Raw genomic sequence first — 14,284 nt, 5'->3', positions numbered from 1 at the left:
AACTCTATATAAATAACATTACACTTATGCAAAGAAAAATAGAAAGACATAAGAGATTATGAGATAATGATTCATTTCCTTTCAAACAGACTGTCAGAACAGGGGTCAGCAAACTTTTCCTTAAAGGACCAAGTAGTACATATTTTAGACTTGCAGGCCATATAATTCTGCCATCGTGGAAAGCAACCAAACACAAAACATAAATGGCTATTATTTGGTTTCAATAAAACTTTATTTACACAAATGGCCAGACCATGGACCATAGTTTGCTGACTCCTATGTTAAAAGATTCCCAATATTAGTGGAATGAATGAAATGGACCAGATAATTTCAGGTAAATCTGCCAAATTTCTCTCTCTTTATATTCTTATAACTAGAAATAATGACTTTAGAAAAGTGACAATTTTAGCATGCAAAACAGACATTTGGCTCTGTGATAAACTGAATTAGTTAAAAGAATCCTTGTATTTATTTTTTAAACAGCACAAATGCAGGTGACATAGGAAGTCCATAATTCCCACATAACTTATAAACTTAACAACTGAGAGTCTATGTTTTTATAATCTTCTGCATCATTCATAACTATTCACTCTATGGAATCCATTCCATAGCAGCAGAGGAGAACCTTAACTCAAAGCACCAAGTTTCCAGGCATTATTACAAATGTCTTGTTTTCATTCTCTAACACATGCAGTCAAACTGCCTAGGAAGCAAATACCAATTCACCTTAAGCGTAAATGAAAAAGGGAAAACAGTTGAGCAACCAACATTACTCTTATGTCTAAAACTGATTCTACCTCTTTACCTTATTACATTTCCTTCCATGAACATTTTAACTTTTAATGTAGCTATATTTAATATGAATATAAATTGAAATTTGAACATAATCTCTTTCAGATTCAACTAACAGTTTAGGATGTTCGTATCTGTTTCAGAAGTCCTGAGGAAAACAAAAACATTTCTAGACTATTCTGGCAATCTTTATTAAAAGTTAAATTTAGAATTTTATAGCAAAGTAATATGGTGTTTGTCCAAATTATAGATTAAAAAATTCCTTAATTTATGTAGATTAAGATACAAAGCTAATTCCTAGTACATTTTATAGAAGTGTGTTCTCATTTTTTGAACAAGCAGGGTTCAAATGGGCATTTTTAGGACCTTGCTCACATCAGCCCTATACACTCAGAGACTACTGAATCCCCTAAATGGACAATGAAAACTGGTTGAGGCTGCTGATGAATGCTTCAACAGGAATCTGATACACAGACACAGATTCCATTGTTATAGTCAATGGAACTGAAGTCTTCCTTAAAATATGCTCCTGATAGGCTGAAGATAGAGTAGTGGACTGTTAGTTCTTTAAGCCAAAAATGCATGGATGTTGTACAAAGGCTTCATTCTCTGCCTGTAGTCAGTAACTTGAGGGCCTTCTGTAGATTCTGCACTGCAGTGCTGACATCTTCATACTGCAAAGCACTGCCAGCATATTTGCAGTATTTCTGAGCTCTAGCAAAGTCCTCTGGTGTTAGTCGGATATCTCCTAAGAGAAATACAGAGTAATTAAGATATTTATAAAGCATATAGGAAACGTTCTTTTAGGCTAGGTACATGCTTATATTCAAGATTACAGAAAATGTTTAATGCTATATTAAAAATGAAGGTTTTTTTCCCCAATCCCCAGTTGTATTTGAATAAAGTTTCTTTATGCTTTTAAATTTTTAAATTACTAACATAAACCATACAGATGTCAATACATAACAACTTATATGAGCAAGATTTTCCTACCAGAAGTCATAAACTGGAAGCCTTTATATTTTGGCAAACTAACTGCAAAAAAATTATATTCTGTATAAAACAAGGAAAATTGCTTTGGTGTGTATGTTAGAATTGCTGAGACTCTCTTTTCATGGAACAATAAATACACACAGACTAAACTATTCAACCCTCATTTGAACTAGAATATAAATATAACTCAAAAAAAATTAAATAACAAACTTTATGTTAAAAAATTACATAAGTCATCTTTTTTTAAGCATGAAAATAGTTTGCATTTTTGTGCTGTCCATATACAAAACTCTAAGGTTTAACTAAGATATATCATTACACTACACAATTTTTAAACATGTAAACAACCCTTACCAATTATTTGTCCACAATTTTTTCCAGCAAGTTTTCTAATTACACATATGATTGATATGGATAAACCCAACTAAATAATTTGGGCAAAAAAAACACACTGAAAACATTTCATTTAATCTAAGATTTGAACATACTTGAATATATATTTCTAAAGGTGAAATTAAAACTGACTTTGTGTCTTACCTTTGGAAATAAATACAATTTTCTTTAGAAATTTTTATGCGGATTCTAAGGAGAACTGGTCAGAAGGCTGGGGGCATACAATATAACGAAAAGATAATATATTTCGATTCTGTTTCTAAATGAACATATATTTTGATCCTATTTATAAGCTTGTAGTTATAAATATAATTACTTTTTTTAGTTGCTTTTAACTTTGCCAGATAGTACAGCATTAAATGAAAACTTTGACATTCCCTAGGCAAGGACTTGAAATTATGTAGCAATTCCAGGTACTCTGATACTAAATTCTTATCCAAATTATTACTTTCTAAAAACTTTCAAAAAAGAATACTGAAACAATGTATCCTAAAGTTTCTAGCCCAGTGTAAGTGCTGAATAACTTCAACAAAGGAATATAAAAAAACTGTCTGTACTTTAAATTCTTTCCCACATTTTAAAAGGAATAAAAGTTCACACAGAATTAAACATTAATTAAATTTCAGATTTTAAGATAATGCACTTATACATCTACATATAGTAACTAGCCCAGTGTGTTACACATACCAAGCCTTCAAATATTTGTTGAATTAATATTATTAAAGCTTATATTAAGAGTTGGTCCTTACTGTTGTGAATCAGAGATTACACATTCCAATTTTAACAGAACTTATTTTAATTTCCCTGAATTCTGGTCTTGCCTACACGTAAGAAATACAAATGAATAAACTAGTAAAATGTAATTATATATTTAAAAAACAAAAAACAGTTTCTCCACAGTTCTATTTTTAGTATTTTAGTGACTTGGCATTTGTTACCCATTAAACCTAAAAAACAATTGTCCTGCAGTTCTTTGGACAATTTAGTCAGGCACACTTCTGCTTATTTTTTTTTTACTGAAAGATTCATCAATGTTTTTTCAAAGTATATTGAGAGGCTCTAGTCACCTAGATGTATACTATTATCTAGGTGAGTGAGACATATTATCTAGGTGAGTGAGACATCTATGAAAATTAAGTTTACCTTAATACTACTCATTTTGTGCTTTAATAGTCTATTCTTCTATCTCCAGGCAACATTTAAATATGTAAGACATCTATCCAGAATTTACTGGACTTGCTGGAGGAAAGCCCTAATGCTCAGGACTAATTTTATTTTTTACAGCATCAGCTTTAACACTGTTTTGCTGACATATCACTTATTTATTAATAAGATAAAAATGTGTATAGTAGTAAGAACTCTGTTACTATATTTTAGTTTTTATAAACTAAACTTATCTACTAGTGATAAAACTATTTTAAAACATAAATATTGCATTTTTTTCATGGAATAACAATTTCAATATTTATAAAATGTGAATAATATATCTTAGAAAACTATAATTACAGATACATAATATATAGCTTACAGCATGTATGACAAATTATGTAACTATCTTATAAAATGTAATAACTAGATGATAAGAACCAGCTTAGATTTAGATGCAAAATGTAATTTACAGATTTATACAGATGTTAAGATTTTTACTAATTAAATAAATATATAAACATTTATAAGTAAATATATATATATGTAGAATATATAAAAATATTCTATATAAATATATAGTATAAATATATAAAGAACTTAAAAAGCCATGTCAAATAGTTACTTCTGCTATTCTGTAATATTTCAAGCTTTCTTTCCTTTTAAAATATTATCTATAAGTCATTAATAATAAAATGCACAAATTAAAATTTTAAATTAAATAAAAATGAAATCTGCTTCCTAGTTAGGATTCTTTTAACTTAGCATTTAAAAACTAAATAGAGAAAGTGAAAAAGACATAACAAAGGAAAACACATTTCAGGAAGAGAACAACTTCAATTTCAGTTTATCTGATTTTATATTCAAAATAGTAACTATTACTTAATGCACCTAAATGAAAGCTGTTTTTTTTTTTCTATCATTAAAATTTACCAGAAGCCATAATCAGAACCAGAGAGAGCACACTGTGGACCTAAAAGGTGTTTGAAGAATTAGAGAAAAAAAAAAAAAAAAAAAAGCAAGATCACATACAGCTAATCCAACCATAAAAAAAAAAAAGAACTAGAGAAGTTGTCTAATTTAATATAATATCTCTTTTTTGAAATCTGTGCTTATAAGTTCCAGATGCCTTCAAGAAGACTGTCTTTATCATAGAGCTGCTTCTCCCCTTCATAGGGCAGGACAAGAACCGGGCAGAGGAGAGGTAGAGCCATCAGTTAAGTTCTCTATTCCGGGGGAAAGAGCCTGGGTCAGCACTGGATCAAAGGTAACATTATTTGGTATAAAGAGAAATCCCTGCATGCTCAGTTGCTAGAAGCATCCATTTTCAAGGTTGATTTATCTAACCTTGACAGAATATAGAATACTTAATTGTAAATATTTCCGAAATGGGTCTTTAGAGATTTTTTCCTACTTAACTAGAAATTCACGTGAAGGACCCTGGATAATCTGATCCTAGTGTACTCAATTATCCTCTGACTTGAATGGAAAGCATAGGCAAAATCATATGGGAATCAGCTGATTCCCTGAAGTAACTCTTGGAGGTAAATATAAGGTACAGTATTGATCCCTTAAATCCAGGCATCGCCAGGACACATCACTTAATAATGGCAACAGCAATAGTAATGATAAGAGGCAGAATATTATTATGTCACGAACCATGCTAAATATTTTTCATATATTCCATTTAATTTTTAAAAAACCTTTAAGAGGTAAGTTGTTATTCACACTCTAATACTATCAGGTATACACAAGTTAAAAAAGTAAATGCTGTACTTCAAATAGCTACCTTCCCAATTCCATTCTCCTCTTCAGAGTGAGCCACAAATTCATTATGAAAGTATTTAACCTTTTTTAACAGGTACACAGTATTCCATAGGACAGATGGACCATAATTTCTCATTAATAGACATTTAAAATTGTTTTCTACTAATACAAGTGATGCTGAAATAAAATATCCTTGTAAATACATTTTGTGCTCATGTCTAAATATTTCTCTAAGATAGATTCCCTAAAGTGGAATAGCTGAGTCAAAAAAACATCTGCAATTCTGACAGTGACAGAATGCTACTGAAGAAGGCTTTACCAATTTATATTCCCACCAACAGCATACAAGTCATTCCCTATGTTTATTTCTGTTTTTTTTTTCCTATAGAGTTAAGTTTTATTTATTTATTTGCAGGAGCTGTTTATGTATGCTCTGAACAGTAATTCTTTATTTTTTTAAGTATTTATTTCCTCCTGGTCTATTAGTTGCATTTTAACAATATAATGGGGAGAGGAAATCTTTTGCTGTATGCAATTTACTACTCTTCATTAGTCCGACCTGTTAAGATACAACCAAATGAGATACAGGAATTGGGGGATAGTATCTAATATATATTTTTTCTAACATCAGTTTTGATGTTTTGTTTTTCTTGCCACACTGATCCAAATGCCACTTTTGTCATTATTTTAATTCCCATACTGTGTAGCCTGATTTCTGGATTCTTTATTCTGTTTCACTGTTCTATTTCTGCTTCAGATATTTTTCACATCATATTTTAGGGAGAGCTTTTACAGGTACATGGGACTGTAGAGAGGAATCTGGAAAACAAGTTTAACAGAGGAATATAGCATTTGCTGGGCAGGTTATCTGTCTACTAATAGACATTTTCCACTATGTTCTTGGGTAATTTGCTAGTTTATTATAGTTTCTTTACTCTTCTTACCTTAGCACTATGTTCCCCCATGAAACATACACATACTCTTTTTTTTTTTTTTTTTTTTTTTTTTTTTTTTTGCGGTACGCGGGCCTCTCACTGTTGTGGCCTCTCCTGTTGCGGAGCACAGGCTCCGGACGCACAGGCTCAGCGGCCATGGCTCACGGGCCTACCCGCTCCGCGGCACGTGGGATCTTCCCGGACCGGGGCATGAACCCGTATCCCCTGCATCGGCAGGCAGACTCTCAACCACTGCGCCACAAGGGAAGCCCCATACACATACTCTTAAACTAGGCCTTTCAGGATTCAAAGGCCATTGCAGCTCTTGATTTTAGGTTTTATAACTTATTTGCTTTTAATAAAACCAGGAAAAGTAGAATAAACTTAACGTAACTCATACACTTAAATAAGTCATCTACCTTGCCCCTCCCCACTTCACATTTGAATTATTTCTATTTTTTGTTTTCTCTAGGTTACTTCCCTAACCCCAGTTGATAAGCTTATACCACCATTTCTTGATTTATCAGTTTTTAGGCTTTATCTACTGACACTCTGCTATGAAAGGTAAAGAATTTATCTCACTTTCCTCCTCTCCTGCCCTATCTCCTTCTAAATTTATTAGTGCTTTTAAATTTCTTAGTTGCTTACTTTTGTCTTCTATTTCTCATTCCATCAACTCTAGAAAAAAATCACAACATTTCACTTCTGGACACTTGTCCTAATAACAGCTTTCTTTTATTCCACCTTTCAACTTCCAGAAATATCTCTCTACCTTCACTTGTCAGTGCTGATTTATATTCTGCCCTGAATAAAGTATTCTGTTTGTGATAAGCCTATGCCATTGCAAGGAGAATGTTCTTTGTGTCCAAGTCAAACAAAATCCCTTTTCTTATATTTCATAATTCTATTATTGCTCAAAATCATGGCATATTTCAGTTTGCTTCTTACTTGAAACTACTTGTACGATTTAAAATGTTTTCTTGGATCTTTTCGTTCTTGGGAAAGGAATTCTACAGCTTCTTATCCATTTCTTTCCCATTCTACAGCTTCTTATTCTATGTATTGCATAGAATCTGCTTGATTTTTCTTAAAGGAGGGGAGCTCTGATTTTCTGTTCTAATTTTAGAGCAATTGTTTTTCAAGCCTATGGAAAAGCTGTCAATGGAATTTTTTTCTTTAGGTGACCTAAGATTAATTTCACCATTTCTTATATCTCATATTTCTTTTCTTGGTTATCATTCTTTTCTTGATGGAGTAACTTCTGATAACTTCCTTAGAAATGGTGTACAGTAGGCAAAACTTCAGAATCCTTAAATATTTAATAATATTTATTTTGCCTTCACACCTGACAGTTTGGTTGGGTAAAGAATTCCAGGGTTCTAGTTCTAGATGGTAGATTAAGCATATATAATTGACTATTTTTCCTTCTGAAACTATATTAAAATGATAAGGTAAAACAAAAGGAAATAAAATTCTAAAACTGAAGGAAAAGCAGAGAAGAGAAAAGAGTGTAAAAACTGGAAAGGATAATTGACAAGAGATTTAAAGAAACTTCTAGAAAAGTAGAAATTAAGTGAAGGTATGCTGTTAGATAAAACAGTATCCAGAAAAATCCCAACTCAGAACATGTAATATAGGAGGCAACTGGGGAGCCTATCCAGAGAAACTTCAGAGAGGGTCTAGCTGTATGAGGAGTGGGACTGGGGGGATCTTTACTGAGTCAGTCTAAAACAATTATCTGCACTAGTTTCACATCCTTCCCCCCTTCTATCAACCTCTGCATACCTGTACACCCTCAGCCTTAATGGCTTCCCATCTCTCACATGAGACCTTAGGCAAAAAAAGATAGAGAATGTCTCTCCAAAATTGTGGAATTAACTTCCTGGACAGAGCTAGGACTGACAAGGCATGTGTGGTACACCCTTTGCCATCCCCCTCCAAGAAAAGATCTCCTCATCCATGGCTGAGATGTAGGAGGAAGCTGAATGGCCTGTTCCCACTCACAGGGGAGAACAGAAAAATCAAGTGGGAAACAGACCTGCAGACATAGTATCTGGGGAAATTCAATAACATCTACTGAAAATAACCAATCAACATCTTCATTCTAAATATAAAAGGACTAATCTCAGCAGACATATGAAGAAAACTCTGAATAAGGATGACCAAATTAAACAAACAGAACAACCAAGTGGGGGGAAAAAAAAGAAGTTGAAAAGATTAAAAAAAAAAAAGAGAAAATGCCTTTGGATTTAGGTATTTTTGATAATAAGAAACAATCTTGGTTTACTGGAGAATCTAGTGAATAAAGGCATTCAAAGAAATGTGTTTCAAATTACCTAGACATTCAAATACACTGCACTCCTAAGATAAAAGTACAAAACAACGGCCCCAAACAGCAGAAACACTATATCTCATAAAACAGCTGACTTACCCTGGGAAACTGTATTGAAAAGTGCAGGATCAATGGCCGGAATAGTCTGTGGAGTAGGCTGGATAGTGTTACTTGCTACACCTGCAAATCAGAAAACCATAAATGGGTATAAAAGTGTTACACCTCTCAATTACATTCTAGGAAAGCGCTCAAAGGACCATGGAGGAATTTCATTACTTCACTTAATTACTTTCTTGAAACCTTAATGAACTGAAATTTGATATACTTATTTGATGGTGGAGGCTGCTACAGGAAATATGCAGAAAAATACATTTTGAGTGTTTACACACATGTATTGGCCACACATTTCTTATTATGTATTTTGCATTTTCTATCATGTCTAATACTTCAAGTTGCTTCTCAAGTAAAGCTTACTTAATATCTGTAGAAGTAACAGACTCCCTACCTTTTAATTTCTTAAATAAATAATTAATTTGGGGGATAAGGTGGGATATAATTATGATTTAGTTTAACTAATGGGATGAGTCCTATTTCATCACTATGAATGAAATTATAAATTATATATTCCAGTTTTCCAGTTTACATGTTTTTAAGATAATATTTTTATATATCCAATAAGCAATTAGTTTTGACTTCCTATTAGAACTTGTCATGTCTGTCATATTCAGTGGATAACTAGCATTCTTGACTAATATTAAGTAATATACTAGAGTTGAAGATTATTAATCATCTAAAAAATTAACACAAATTGTTGAAACTTCCCAAAAGAGACTTAGGTGATTCAATTAACAAGAAAGCAAATGAACAGGAAAAGTTGATTGCTCTTGATTAATGGACTCAAATAGAAAACAGGATTCTTCTGTCCTAAGCTAAGAGGTTAAATCTGAACAGGCAATCTGTAGTAAAGGTAAAGTAGGATAGACACTAGGACAAGAAGACAGGAACAGAAGAGAGGGAGAAAACAAATTGTGAAGTTTTCAGGGTCACGGATACATAGCCAATGAGAGTTCTAGAGCTATGGTTTCACAAAGGTTGACTGAAGTTCTGAAATACATTCTGCAGCTATGAAGTCTTGACTGTGAAGGATCGTCTCAATCCTTATCCAAAGGAAAAAAAAATGGTTTAAATGTATACTATTTTATCTCATTTAATTTTGTCTTAGGACAAACTAGTTTCACTTTACAGGTTTGGTGCTATTAATTCATGAAAATCTTACTTTTTTAACTAAAAATTGAACTAACAAAAATTTTAACAGTACAAAGGGGTATGGATGAAAAGTCAAGTACAAATTTTAAATAGTGAAAAAAAAGAAAAAAAAAAAGAGAGAGAGGAAAAAAAAATGGTGAAAAGCCTGCCTCTCATTCGTATTCCAGGTCACTTGAGGGCTATCACTAGTTTTAGGATACCCTTCTATGCACATACAAACATGTGTGTGTCCAAGCCAGTGTGTGTGTGTGTGTGTGCATGCGCAAGGAAATAAATGTACTTTGCTAAGAAATTTGTGTTCTAGCCTAAATCAAAACCCTCCGGACAAACTCCTTTCTCTATGGAGAATGCATTATTTGGTATGTATGTTTTGCCAATGGTAATATGTCTGCAAACTGTACTATTCTGTGCATTTTTCACTTAATATGCTTTAGCAATAATTCCAGATTAAACATATTTAAATCCGCCTTTTTTTTTAAGATTTTTTTTTTTGATGTGGACCATTTTAAAATCTTTATTGAATTTGTTAAAATACGGCTTCTGTTTCATGTTTTGGTTTTTTGGCTGTGAGGCATGTGGGATCTTAGCTCCCCAACCAGGGATTGAACCTGCACCCCCTGCATTGCAAGGCAAAGTCTTAACCCATGGACCGCCAGGGTAGTCCCTAATCCTCCTTGTTCTTTTTTTTTTTTTTTTTTGCGGTAGGCGGGCCTCTCACTGTTGTGGCCTCTCCCCTTGCAGAGCACAGGCTCCGGATGCGCAGGCTCAGCAGCCATGGCTCACGGGCCTAGCCGCTCTGCGGCATGTGGGATCTTCCCAGACCGGGGCACGAACCCGTGTCCCCTGCATCGGCAGGTGGACTCTCAACCACTGCGCCACCAGGGAAGCCCCTCCTTGTTCTTTTTAATGGCTACATAGTGTTCTATTCCATGCATGAACCACAATTTATAATGCTATCCATTACTGATGAACATTTACGTTGTTTCCAAACTTTTGTTGCTACAGCTAGTACTACATGAATATTTTTATACACTGAATACATATATATGCATGAATATATTTACAGGAAAAAATTACAGAAGTATAACTGCAAAGTCAGGAGACATACAAATTTAAACTGACCAATTCAATGACTATCTTTTGCTTGATTTTTACAAATACTAACAAAATACATTAAACTGTAAAAATATGACATAATTCTCCCCACAAAACTTGAACTTTCAAAGGCACATAATTTACATAACATATATTTTTTTAAGTTAGAATGCAAGATTTGAGAGGGCTCTTGAGACTACCTGGTGAAGTCCAGTGATTTGAAGCAGCTGAGCATAAAAACACAGGTAGGTGACTATATATATTCTTCACACAGATCTTTAGAAAGGAGGATAAGTTGACAACCGTCTCACAATCTGGATATCAGTGCCATTCCTTACTAAGTAATTTGTGCTTCTGCCTAAATTAAAATTCTCCTAACAAACCCTTTTCTCTATGGAGAAGGCATACTTTCTTTGGTCAGCCTCCTGCATTAATTTTTAAATGCTTATTTGTACATCTCCAGATGATTAATTAAGTAGGTGATATTACTTAACAAGAACAAAACAGAATTTACAGAGAGATAATTTACTTATGTAGTAAAATTTTACTTGAGCGATATTAAAAGAAAAACACAGGTAATCTGCATTTTATTAAGAATTCTGGTCACAGTCATTCAACCAAGACTTGAACTGAAAGCACAGGCTGCTCAACACGCCTCATGCAGCGGTCAGAGATGCTGCTTCTCATTTGTTTCCATGCCCAAGGACCAAGGCCTGTGTTCTTGGCAGCCATCATGACATGTTCCCATGGGGGCCTAGCATACAGGTTCAACTAAGTGCATAAATATCTGTTAAATCAGTAAAAATGTTTTTTAGTTTGTGTTATTTATTTTTTGAAATTTCCAAATCTAGTTAAATTTTCCTTCTTTCTTGATTTGGAAAGATTTCAATTGTCAATTTGTGAATGGGTTGCAGCCCCCTGGACTACAGTATGTTGGAATAATGTCACCATAAAAACATTCCTGGGGGAAAGCAGAACTGTGTTAGAAATTTCTTTCTTTCTATTACTTAACATAAAGAAATGTTAACAAGTAACTTCTGGTTAACTTTTTAGCGGATGGTTGTTACACAGGCTATTTGATGAGATTAATATATATTCAAGAATTAAATGCTATATGATTTCTAATTAAGTACTAAATTGTTCTCCTGACTATGTGGTGTGGGGATTCTGAAAAGGGAGAAATGGGTGTTAGTTAGAAAACTCTAGAAGACGTTGTAAAAAGTATTAATTAAACAGAACCCTGAAGGTCAGTAGCATTTGAAGAGGCAGAGAAAGAGAAAGACATGCTAACTATGAGGAACACTGTAAGCAATGTAAGAAGATTGGGTTAAATAAACCTCAGAACAGTCATGGAAAATAGCACTGATAGAAATGGTTAGGCCAGAATATTAACCACTTTGAAAGCTGTACAGCAGAATTCAAATGCAGTACTTCTGTCACTTAAAAGAACAACAATAAAAGAGCTAAGTTTTTGATTTACTTATGAGGTGAGCTGCATTTATAATTAAAAGGCTAGCATTAATTCTAAAATAACTCTTTTAATCTATTTAGATTTATTACTGACATCTTCTTCAATATTTACAGACTGTGAAAAGCATGTTTCAAGAGAAAGAAAAACCTTAGGCTGTATTGCCTCTATCTGATATTACACAGTGGTAAAAGCACAAAGAGGTAAACACTTGGCTGTTCAAACAATCACTATCCCCACCCTCCTTGCACCCTCTGCTTTTCTGTGGAAGAACTAAAACCTGTATATTAGTACATACTATTCTTTTCAGCTATCTTAAGGATTTCCCTTTGATAAAAGTGCATCCTGGACCTTTATATGAGAGAAAGTAAATCATTCTTAAAGTGAGTAAAAGGGGAAACATCTGCTATATTTATAAACTAAAAATGTTATTTCACTTTCTATTAGGCAACTATGGACTATTTTTTTTTTACTGTTTTAAATATAATAGAAAAAAAATCTGCCAGCAAAGAGGAGATTCCCATATCTCAAGCCAACCTTAAGAGGAAAAATATTATGAGAAATGTAGGTTTTGATTTGATAGAACTTTAGTTCCTTGGAAGGGAAACAGAAGACAGGTGCCAAAAACATGAAATCCAAAAGTCTTGGATTCAAATTCTAGTACTGTTACTTATTAGGTATGTTTCTATGTGTATTTTTTGGGGGATAACTGCTTAATTTCTTTAGTTTGTAAAGTAGGGATAGCAATATCTAATATAGCTCTGTTAGAATAAGTTTATGAAATAGCTGTGATAATTATTTAAATGCTAAGTCTATAAGAATGTACACCTGATGCCCTAAAGCAGTTCCAAAGTTTTTAGTTTTATGTCCCACTCTGAAGAACATGAGAGTGAAAAAAAAAATAAGGCTCATGCCAGATTTAAATGGATCAAAATGAACTGCTCATGCCAGAAAACTTCCTAACAGAAATAGAAGACTACCTCCTGCTATCTATCTCTATGTGTGGATATTCTGAGCAGGAGTCTATTAGCTTGAACATATGAAACTACTAATATTTTATCACTTTTGTTGTACAAAAAGACACTTTGTTTGGTTCAACCTATTACAACCCTCCTACTACAAGCATATTTTCCCTCTCGTATATACACACAATATGCCTACATATAAAATATATGTATATGGACCTATAACCACAACTCTGCCCTAAGATACACTGTCTGAGCAATACCCCTTAGGCAATCTTTTTGTAAGGTCAGTGTCTTACCCTAACAGTGACACTTTTCTTGATTCACAAAATGATTTAAAGTGTTCATTAACTTGCTATTAAATACCCTTTCTTTGGCACAGAAATAGGAAGGAACGTTAAAAAAAAAGGAAGCATAACTAAGGCATGTACCAGGCACCTGTGGAGGACCATGGACACCTAAGGGGACGGGAGGAACCCCCAGCGACCGGATAGGACGTGGGGAGTGGGGGGGGGAGTGAAGGGGGAGGAGAAGTGGATGTGGGAGGGACTGGCACCCCTGGCGGGGGGGGGGGCTGGGGGAGGGGAAGGGATCCCATGCCCGAAGGGGGAAACTGGGGAACCACTGGGAGGGCAGAGGATCAAAAGGGAGCGTGGCCAGGTTTCCCCTGCCCACTTGGGCCCCCAGGAACCTGCTGAGATGCTGGGCCTGATCCTCTGCCCACCAAGGCCCCCTCCAGCCATGCGGGTCCTGAGGGAGCGGGAGGGAAGGAAGGGGGAGCAAAAGTAAAGGCTGGACCTCAGGAACCAGCACCCCTGAGGGGTGGCTGAGGGAGGGGAGGAGTTCCTACACCCAGTGACCCACACACGGTTAGAGGTTCCGTGGGGATGGGGGAGACCCTGGCGGGGGAAGGCAGAGGGGGCGCTCTGAGGAAAAGAAGGGAATGGGGCCAGCGCTTTCCCTGTCCACTTAGCTACCGGGGAGCCTGCTGGGCTATTGGGCCTAATCCTCTGCCCTCAGAGCCAACCTCCTGCCGTGTGGAGCCCGAGCCCCACTCCCACACCCTCACCCAGGCCCTACCTCCAAACTCCGGAACTCCACACTCCAGAGGCCCTCCTTTGTACATGCTGCC

At 34.8% G+C, this 14,284-nt stretch overlaps 1 protein-coding gene across 1 annotated transcript in view; it reads right to left on the bottom strand.

Annotated features, from left to right (window-relative positions):
- Positions 1–210: 210 nt before the first annotated feature.
- VTA1 (vesicle trafficking 1) overlaps positions 211–14,284 on the bottom strand; it is a 70,483-nt gene continuing 56,409 nt past the window's right edge. Inside the window, exons 7-8 of the mRNA XM_081251269.1 lie at positions 8,458–8,538; positions 211–1,540 (exon numbers count right to left, since the gene is read on the bottom strand). Of these exons, the coding sequence (XP_081107395.1) occupies positions 1,395–1,540; positions 8,458–8,538 (227 nt within the window). The 3' untranslated portion in view covers positions 211–1,394. The remainder of the gene's footprint in view (positions 1,541–8,457; positions 8,539–14,284) is intronic.

This window comes from Mesoplodon bidens (genome assembly GCF_964165515.1).
Source record: "Mesoplodon bidens genome assembly, chromosome: 12".
Lineage (NCBI taxonomy): Eukaryota > Metazoa > Chordata > Mammalia > Artiodactyla > Ziphiidae > Mesoplodon > Mesoplodon bidens.
Note: the sequence above shows the minus strand (reverse complement) of the source record. Positions and strands in the feature narration are given on the sequence as shown.